General features: G+C 36.5%; 1 protein-coding gene across 1 annotated transcript; it reads left to right on the forward strand.

The window, feature by feature from the left end:
• Positions 1-2128: 2128 nt before the first annotated feature.
• On the forward strand, positions 2129-10045 carry LOC135691881 (ketimine reductase mu-crystallin-like). Its single transcript, XM_065209877.2, has 8 exons — positions 2129-2371; positions 3348-3498; positions 3690-3752; positions 4945-5046; positions 5763-5940; positions 6521-6642; positions 7871-7955; positions 9776-10045. The coding sequence occupies exons 1-8, from the start codon at positions 2193-2195 to the stop codon at positions 9844-9846; spliced, it is 951 nt and encodes a 316-aa protein (XP_065065949.2). The 5' UTR covers positions 2129-2192; the 3' UTR covers positions 9847-10045.

Consider the following 10045-nt stretch of genomic DNA (forward strand, 5'->3'; position numbering starts at 1 on the left):
CCTCTGTTCCAAAAAGCTTTTATACAACATGATGCCATTCATGGCAGAATGTAGAATGACCCAAAGGCTGTTTTTGTACTCTGAGTTGTGTTTGGCCTCTCCTTTATTACTCTCTGCTGTCCCGTTTTAGTAACTCACATTTCACTTTGCATTTGCAATGCGTATATTTCACGCATAGATTAAACATAACAAACAGAATGGGGAAGTCCGGAAAGAATACTGCTAAGATTTTTCTCACTTTCCTTCCAGTTTCACTGATTATTCTCACTTGAATTCAGGGACAATGGCGGCGCCAGCAACTACGCTCTGGGGGGACAAAACAAAAGATTTTAGACCACGCCCCTTTTAGTACCAGAAAACGCCTTTCTACTAACAAGGAACGCAATTTTTACCTGAAGGAAACGTCCATGACTCACTTTTGGCTATGTAAAGGCAGTTTGAAAATCATAGGATTACATCACAAAAGTACGTTGCCAAAATATTACTCCCCCCCCCAACATTTTCTCATCGGATTAAGACGAAATGCAAAACTGATCCTGCCAAAAACTGGGGGGGGGGACGTGTCCCCCCAGTCCCCCCGTGGCGCCGCTACTGCTCAGGGAGCCTTCAAATTGGTACCGGAAGAAAACCGGCTTCGATAAAATTACTTTTCTTTTTTCTAACATGGAACCCCATATAAGAATTAAAGGGATTCTGCTAAAGTATCACAATGTTTGCTTGAAAAGGAACATGTTGCATCCCATTTACGAGCGAGAACGGCCCGGTTGAAGTGAGAGTCTCCGGATAACAAAATCTTACAATTTCAGTGAGGTGACATAAATTTAAGTAATTACAAGTAAAAAAAATCAAACCACTGCATTCTAAAATACCTTAATATTGATCATTTTCTTGTTTCCTAGCAGCATTTTATAAGCACTGAATGGCCCACCTTTCGCATTCTTTGAATCTCTTGCCTTCTGTTATGCCCAAATCTAGGGGCTACAGTTACACTAGCCCCCCGGCCCATAAGTATTTGCTTGAGCGAGTTGTAAATATAAATTTATCAAAAGAGCCCAGAAAAGCGTAAGAAACGTTCATGTCTATATATACAATAAATTGCCGAGCATGAACATTGGCCGAAACGACAGTTGGTGAGCGAATAAATAATCATCTTCTGTCGTTATCATCTATGCAATCTTTCCAGGCTAAACATTTGCTTTTCAGCAATAATACAACTCTTGGTTCTTCGCAAACTTGAATTTTTCGAGGAGGCACAGCAACAGCACAGTCTGTCTCAAGTACTATCTGTTCAAAATGTACAGATAGTACTTCAAGAAATTCAAAGTGTTTCACGATATTTAATGCCTATGATCTTATGGGGCAATCGTTATGCTAACGACACATCGGAAGGGCCGGCGATAAGTTGTCAGAGGCCCTAGGTATAACTGAAATAGGAGAACTTCCCTGCGAACGAAGCGAGAAGAAAATTCTTGCGACCACACCCTTTAGATAAGCTTAAAATACATTTCAAAATATTTCTTGCAGTGATTTTCTTCCAATAATTTAAAACATTTTGCTTTTTCAAGGCATGCTTTTAGTACGTTTGATTAATTCCATTAATAAAATGGAATTCATTACTTTATAAGGCCCGTGGACCTCTTATTCCTTGGAATTGAACAATAAGGGGATTTATCGCACTTTTATTTTCTTCTATTTCTTTTCTTTTACCCCCCTCTGGCGCCGCCCATGCATCGTCACATATCTTGACATCTTACATAGCTCGATGTATCTACTCTACGTGTACCTGCTTGACCACTATGTATCTCCTAAAATAACTTGCCAACTCACATATATATGCGTCTTTCTACATCCTACAATATAGCCACTTACGGCAATGCAATATTTTCTGTTAAGATAACCGGAAGTAGGCTAATACGTCAATGTGGCCCCCTAACCCCTTGAATACATCAGGTAAACAACTGTAACCGACATGAGAAAATAAAATGAATGAAATCGATGAAAGTCCTTTAAAGAGTTTTGCAGTAAACAAATAAAATAAACTTATTCCTGATTCCAAAAATAAGCTGATTCCAAAAGCTTTCTGCAAATGGCGGGAAATCCATTGGAGGACGAAAGTTTTCAGAACGAGACTGTTTAAGCGCTGCATTTGCAGTACGAAGCAGAGTGCATGGACCTTGCCTCGAAAAGTCAGAATGTCAGCGAGCTCTTTAAGGTTTATAGACAGCAAATCAGTCAATTTATTCCTAGACCGCAAAGATTTAATTGATTTCATTGAAAAGGGTCTGAAGAATTTCTCTGGAAAGTTTCCTGGCGATGATGGAGGCGTTGTGCAACCCGTGCGGACAGCTGTTGACGTGAAAGAATATGGAGGGTATGACAAAACATTTGAAAATATTGATTTGAAATATCTGCTATTTTGTCTTGATTAAGTAAATTTGCATTGATCATCATATTTCAAAATTTGCATTTAAACATCGAAGTCTTCATATGATAGTTTTTTATTGGGTTCAAGCTGATGCGATTGCTAATGCAATCCTCTCCATTAGTTCCCAACTGACGCTGATTTCTAACTGTTGAAAATCTTTTTGAAAAAGACTTTATACATAAAGAGGCAAAGGGGGAGGGACACGACCCCTCAAATTTTTCATATGGTTACAGGTCCTCTGACAAAAGGGGACCAGGGGGAGCCATGCCCCCACTTTTTGGCAAAACAATAGAGCTTTTCCAAAATATTTTGTTGTGGGTGCCAAATTTTTCCTTGCCCACCCCCCAACTTTCCAACCTGTGTCAGAGCCCATGGATTATCATGGTCAAAAGTTTTTTGATATTGATAGTTTTGGCCTTTGCCCCTCCCAGACTCTATAACATGGACAGTGCCAAAGAGAAGGGGGCTTGGGTGGACTTAGGGGCTTCAGCTGCCTACTTTTTGAAGAGATCCTTTTAAAAAAATCAGAAAAGAATAAAATAAGAATAAAAGAAATATAGGAGAATAATAGTGCAATAAGTCCTTTTATGCTCAAATGGGGCCCCATCAAGTAATGATTTCAATTTTAAGACTGGAATTAAATTTAGATAACAAAGGCATGCCTTAACGTAGTAAAATATTTTGAACGATTGCAATAGAATGACTGAAGAAAAGTAATTAGGTGTCCACACCTTTTGGGACACCAGAAATCACACTTTTTAATAGAGATTTGTGATATCTGGGTTGTCTGCCTACTCTTGCTTCCCTCACTATGATACTGTAGATACACATTCTGGTTTCCAGTGCCACTGGCTCAGGGATAGTTTTAGCCCCTTATTCTAAACAATCACAAGACCATAACTATTTTCCATTTTACCAACAGTGTATTGCTGTCAATGCCTGCTTATTCTTCCAATGATGGCATTTTATCAACCAAACTTGTATCACTCTACAGTGAAAATTCTGAGCTTGGCTTGCCATCTCACCAAGGAGTGGTGGTGAGTTTTGATCCAAAAACTGGAACACCTTCAGCTGTAAGTATGCAGATGTCACATCTTATTGTGTATTTTTATCTGTAGTGACAATTTTCATTCTTTTAAACGACTGGAGTGGTTTGAATTAATTAATTCCTATTTTGCTTCTGTTGAGAATTGTTTTTAGATCTTATTGGTTTTTTATTCAATTGTCAATCTTTGTAGATTACTTTGAACTATACATTCTTTAGGTATTGGATGCAGAGTCAATTACAAATTTAAGGACAGCTGCTGCAACTGCAGTTGCAACAAAGGTAACCCACTAAGAGTTTTTCCAATCTTTTGGCACATGTCTGAACAATGTTTTTTATTTTTTGCCCTTTGTGGTGTTATATAGTGATGGAAATTCAGGTTCGGGGAAGGGGAAAGGAGAATTTTCCAACACAAAGACAGACACAACAGGATATAAAGGATTTCAAAGCCAAGGTTGTCTGACAATGATGCTGACTGGCAGAGCTCAAACCCCCCAATATTTTTACTAATGGTTTTATAAGCTGTATCTCTATTCTTTATAGATTTGCCTGTTGTGTACTATTTTACCTTAAACTCTTTAACCAATGCTCCACTTTCTTGTTGAGTAAAAATCACAGCATGCATAGTGCAAACTACACTTACGTTAAAAAAGTATTGGGACAAATTTTGAAATTCCGCAGACGTTTTATACCACAAATTGGAAAGGCTTTTTAAAATTTTTTTTCATTAAACAAGTATGGCAGCTATTTCCATGATATTTTTGCAAGACATTGTTGATGTTTCAATGCCTTATATGTATGTCAAAAAGTTCGCAAAACATCAACCATAAAATCTCTATAGGCCTTGAGACGTAAACATGGGAGTTCTTTTGCAGATTTTGCTATTATTTAAAGGAAAATTGTAAGATTCTAATGCTTTTAAAGTTGTGATTCAAAATTTGAAGTATTTTTTTCAACTTTTAACCACATTTTTAGGTTACATAGGCCTAGCTTATTTGAGAAAAGACTTCATATTTGATCAAGGTTCCGTTGCAAAAATGAATAGTACAACAAGATTGTTCTCTTATCGAATTTTTCCCAATACTTTTTTAACACAAGTGTAGTTTTCATTTATGGGTGGGTATAGGCAGATTCAGATTGTTACAGATCAGTTGCTTACAGTGGCCCACAACTGTCATAGCCAATTAAAGCACTACAGCAAATGCAAATGTAAAACTCTCACAGCAACTTTCTCACAGCAGATTCCTATGCCTGGAATTGCAGAGAGCTGGCGACTCTCCTTACTCTGGGTGAAAGTTTGGTCATGCCAGGGACTCGAACCACGGACCCTTGGGTCAGTAGTCAGTGCCTCTAACAACTGAGCCATCCTCGCACTATGCCTCAGTAGGCTCTATGTGTGCCTGTTTGACAATTTCCTGAACAAAGTAAGATTATAAAATTAATAATGAAGTTTTGTTTTTGTTAATCATGATAGCATCTGGCTTCTCCTGATGCAAAAGTTCTTGCTATAATCGGATGTGGTCATCAAGCACAAAGTCATATTGAGCTTCTAAAGTATGTGAAAGAGTTTTCAGAGGTAATTTTGTTTCATGGTGTGATTTTTTCTAGAATTAAAAACTATTTTTGCAAAATTTTCTTTTAACAGGTATTTTTTTTCTAGAAATGATATATTACTGAATACATTTAGTCTTACAAAAAAGTAGGTGTCTCCCAGAAATCTGTAGGAAATTCATTGTAAAAAATTCATAATTGCTTTTATAATTTGCAATGTATCATTGATCATTATAACAGTGATGGGACCTGTATATTTCTCAGATGCAAAATTACAACAAAGTAGACTTTAAGACTATGTGTAAGAGGTGGGATCTCACTTGGTTGTGATGGATTTTTTCCATATTTATGCTGAAGTGGGATGAAGCTGGAAGGTGAGATCAAATTTTCATTTTCACGTGGCTGGAAGGTCGAAGGGTGATTTTTCTCCATATACTGCTTTAAAGGTGGGATAGAATCTGCATGTAGACATTTGATGATTTGATATCCCAACTGCCAAATTTGAGATGAGAGCAATGGCAGACACTTGGTTAAATATAGGGGGAAGCCTAATTATTGTTTTGATAAGATGACATCACATTTTCCCAAGAACAAAATATCATTGTCTTCCAAATGTTTCAGGGGTCAACTGCCCTCCTAGCCTCCCCAGGTGTCTGCCACGGGCTGAGAAATGAGATAAATTGGCTCATATAAACAGGTCCTTAAAGAGAGACTGCAATTTCAAATGTTTTTTGTCTATAGATAAGAGTTTGGAGCAGAAACTTTGATAAAGCGAAAATACTTGCTGAAAAAGTAAATGCAAAGCCATGTGAAAGTGTAGAAGTGGCTGTAAAAGATGCTGATGTCATTGTCACTGTGACACTTTCAAAAGTTCCAGTTGTCTTTGGGAAATGGACAAAGCAAAATTGTCTCATAAATAGTAAGTAGTGATGTCTTTCACCCATCTTATATTTAGTTTTTTGGTGTTATCTAGTGTAAAACTTATTCTCTATATTTTTTATTTTTCATATCTGCGTCTCAAGAGATCTTAACATTTTACAAACCCCAGAACTAGGCATTTTCCTAGTTTTCCTAGTATGTATTATTCATCAAGCAATTATCATTCAGATGCGAGTTTAATTCTTATGCTGCGCTTTTGTCAATAAATTGCCACAAATATGTCTCCCTTTGGTAAAAACAAATAGGACTTATCTATTGGAGACTTCTATTAACATGTAGATATGTAGATAGGACATTTGGTGTCATTCTCGTCTTTGATATTTTTTTGTAATGATGTAATAAATTGTGGAGGACTCTTTAACATTTGACCTAAGAAAAGCATGTCTAAGTTTGACCTTGTTGTTTTTTTCTAAAATCTTGCAATTCAAACTTTTGCATATGAGATTGGATGAATGGCATGGAGACATCTATTTAAATGAGTCGTTCGTTTTTAACTAGAATGAATTGAATCTCGGGATTTTCAGCCGAATGTAGTTCGTTATTGTTTATTATTGTTGCAGTTATTGGCGCCTGTCGACCAGATTGGCGGGAAGTTGATGATGACATCATGCAAAACAGCCAGGTCATAGTTGATACAACAGAAGGGGCGCTTAAAGAGTCTGGCGATGTCATTCTTTCTAAAGTACGGTCTTAAAGAACGATTTTTGTCTTCGTTTATGAATTCATGACATATGATTTATGCAAAACAAGGCCGCTAGCGGATCCTGCTATCAACGAAATATCTTAGGGCATGAATTATTGATATTTAAGACAGGTTTTTCCTCATGGACTACTTTAATTAAAATCCCACCATGGAAAGTCAAATCTCTTTTTACACGTAGGGACATTTTCCAGAAATATATTTAGTTCTTGTTGTTTGCAAAAAAAAGTTCATTTAAGAAGCAACCGAATACCAATTTTTTCCTTTACTGTTGAATTTGCTTTTTATAGCCAAAACGATATATTCCTAATTTTTGTGTTTTGTTCTACCGTAAATCCTCAGCGCTTATTTTTCGGACTTTTGGCTGGGCGGGTTTTATACGGGAGGGGGTGCTGAATCGTGGGATGCTATTATAAAACTTCGAACGATACTTTGATAGCGCTATGAACATTATCAGGATTGGGATAGCCATTCAACTTATTGTGCTTTGAACGTGTCTTTATTTTAACACTAAAATTGTCTTCGTACCCTTTTTTATTTAAGGGGAGGGCCCCTAGTACTAAATTTACTTACAGTCTTGGCGCTTATTCGAGATACGGCATGATAGTTAGCCCGGGTTTCAGCGGGGTTTAATGAGCCCAGGGGAGTTTTTGTAATGTAAAGGGACCCCCCGGCTTTAATTCCGTTTAAATCTAACTATCTGGAAAAATGTTATTTTGCGAAATATAGCCTAACCATTGTTTTGCCTATCTCAAGACTGTAATTACCGTAGACAAGCTTTTTTCCGTCGCTTCAGTTTGCAGCATAGGTTCCAAATCTTTGATTGGCTGAGCTACCAAAATTCTCAATTGCCCGTTAGCCAATCAGAATTCAAGAATATGACAACAAACGTGTCTCGCAGCTTTATTAAGGCCCATTTTTGACGTGTTTACCACTACCCACAAAAAAAATAAAAGTGTAAAATTAAACAGGCGTTTTTTCTTTTGTCACTCAATTTTTACGATTTTACAAAATTCCGCTAAAACCGCTAGAATGAAAAGACGTGAAAAAGTGAATCATTTTAAGGCAGAAGCCGTCTTGCTGTATCTACTCAAGTCGCATTGAAAAATTTTTATCGGTCGTTTTCTTGATTTTGAATATACCAACATGCTATAACTCTTAATTTTACATTGTTATTAGTTATGACTGGAATGACTTATTGACATTTTAGGCAGAAATATTGGGAGAGCTTGGGAATGTTATTTCAGGGTCCGTTCAAATCGACTTCTCAAAACGCCGAGTCTTCAAGTCACTTGGTATGTAATATCGTTATTACTTCAGATTTTTTTCAAAAACGCATGTTTTAGTGTATCCTGGATATTTTTATATTGGCTTTTTTCTCAGTTATGTATCTCGATAACTTTGTAACCATCTTTCAATTATTATTGAGCCTTGAGTTTTAGAGTGTTCTCTTTGTGGAATCTTTAGATTGTTCTCTTCACAAAAGCGATTCACATGATAAATCTAGATTTGTCGCACAAATATTACGGACTGGTTATCTTCTTTGCAGGGTTGCCAGATTTGCCTTTTTCAGGCCAAATTTTCCAATTTTGGCCTTTTTCTTAGTTAAATTGCCAGGAAAGTTTGTTTTTGACTTGCTACTCAAATTTGGGCTTTTGAACATCAATGCTAAATTGAAAGAGTAATTTCCACGTTAATGGAGTAATTAGTTGTTTGCTACAAAGTGTTACCCGAAAGTCAAATATTGTCATCCAACCTAACAAATTAAGTTTCTTATTTGAGTTTAGAAATTATTTAAAAAGCGCATGCGTAGAAATATAAATAGCGCACGCGCAATGTATTTTTGAGAAAATGTTTTGATTTGGCCTTTTTGTGAGCATTTTTGCCTGAGTTTATCATCAGTCTTTCTTTTGTAAATCCAATCTGGCAACCCTGCTTCCTTATTTAATCGCAATACCAGATGAAGTTTAGAGCTTAGCTGAGGAAATAAATGCATTATGTATCAATCTTTTTGTAAAGCAATGGTTTTGACTCTTTACTTACATTTACTATAAATAGCAGATATATCGAAATATTTAGCTTATCAGAAAATGTTTTCCATGGCCTAAATTCATTAAGTGTGAACGTACCTTTAGTTATTATTATAAAAAGTCAACAGAACGTATTAGAAAAGTTCAACGCTAGCATTTATTATGCAATATCTTTAATGCAGCAGGCCCGGGCAAGAACAAACATTTAGCCCGCGATAACGTCATTAAAACTGTCATTTTTATTGTTAGGAACTTTGTTATAACTTTTCAAGTCCCCAACCAGCTCGGGGCAATTTGCCCTCCCCTCGACGGACCTGCTTGACTATATTGAGTACACCTTAATTGAAAATTACAATAAGTGGAAATTTTGCTAAGCGTGTTCAGTGAGACTTCGTTTATGTTCCTAGGATGTATTATGTAAGATTTTAAAGACAATTAATTATACATGACCCCACTTGCTGTGAAGGTGTTGCTAGGATGTGTGTTTATTGTGTAGTTCGCCAGATGTAACCAGCATTAACCATTCCATAACCGCAAGAGTCGTAAGGTGCGGGTGACACCTTTTTGACCTGAGTAGGCAGGTGGTACATCGGCTTGAGAGGCCTTGAGGAATATTCTTCAAGCTGGTAGTAAGGTCCAATTAAATATGTTCACATACTATTTGTATTTTACCTCACGCTCTTTTTTGTCTGGAAATCTTTAAAATCCCCTCTGACTTAACGATCATCTCAGCTGCAATTTTGGTGTTGAATGGACAATAATTCATGCATATGAAATAATTTTAGTATTATTATATTAGAATTATGTTCTTATAAGAAAAGTATAATCAGGCAGTCTTAAAGTAGATGGAGTAGGTGGCTGCCCTCTTTTGTTTCTAGAAGTATTGTTTAGACCAGGCTTCCCCCTCTAACCAGTTAGAAGGCCGTTGAATTGACTAACGATAAAGCTACAAAGTTTACGGAAACCAGATTTTCGTATGTGTGTTTGGTTCATTTCAGCAGAATCCTTCTCTCTGCTTTAGCATATATAACTCTTTATACAGTAAATGTTTTCTAGATCTAAGATAATTTATTCCTATTCTTTAGGTATGGCATTAGAAGATGGCATTGCTGCGAAAATTGTTCTTGAAAATATGCACAAACACGCTGATAAGTAAAACAGAAGATATATTTCGTTGCCAAGGTGATCTGCCTCGGGTTCATAGTAAGAGACCTTCGCTTACCTTTGATCTAGTTTCTATTGATCCTCTGATTGTCTTTTTTGTAAGGAAAGTTTCTAAAATTGATAGTTATACTTTATGTAATACTCTCATCATTGTAATTTTTTATCAACGTAGATATTCTTTATTTGCCTGC

This window comes from Rhopilema esculentum, chromosome 13, assembly GCF_057945365.1.
Source record: "Rhopilema esculentum isolate cy_ngs chromosome 13, ASM5794536v1, whole genome shotgun sequence".
NCBI lineage: Eukaryota > Metazoa > Cnidaria > Scyphozoa > Rhizostomeae > Rhizostomatidae > Rhopilema > Rhopilema esculentum.

Bases quoted from the DNA above. Each gene is read 5' to 3' on its own strand.
- LOC135691881 (XM_065209877.2), top strand. From the start codon at position 2,193: ATGTCAGCGAGCTCTTTAAGGTTTATAGACAGCAAATCAGTCAATTTA. The intron at 2,372-3,347 runs GTATGACAAAAC...TTTTACCAACAG, and splicing joins GACGTGAAAGAATATGGAGG to TGTATTGCTGTCAATGCCTG. The intron at 5,941-6,520 runs GTAAGTAGTGAT...TTATTGTTGCAG, and splicing joins GCAAAATTGTCTCATAAATA to TTATTGGCGCCTGTCGACCA.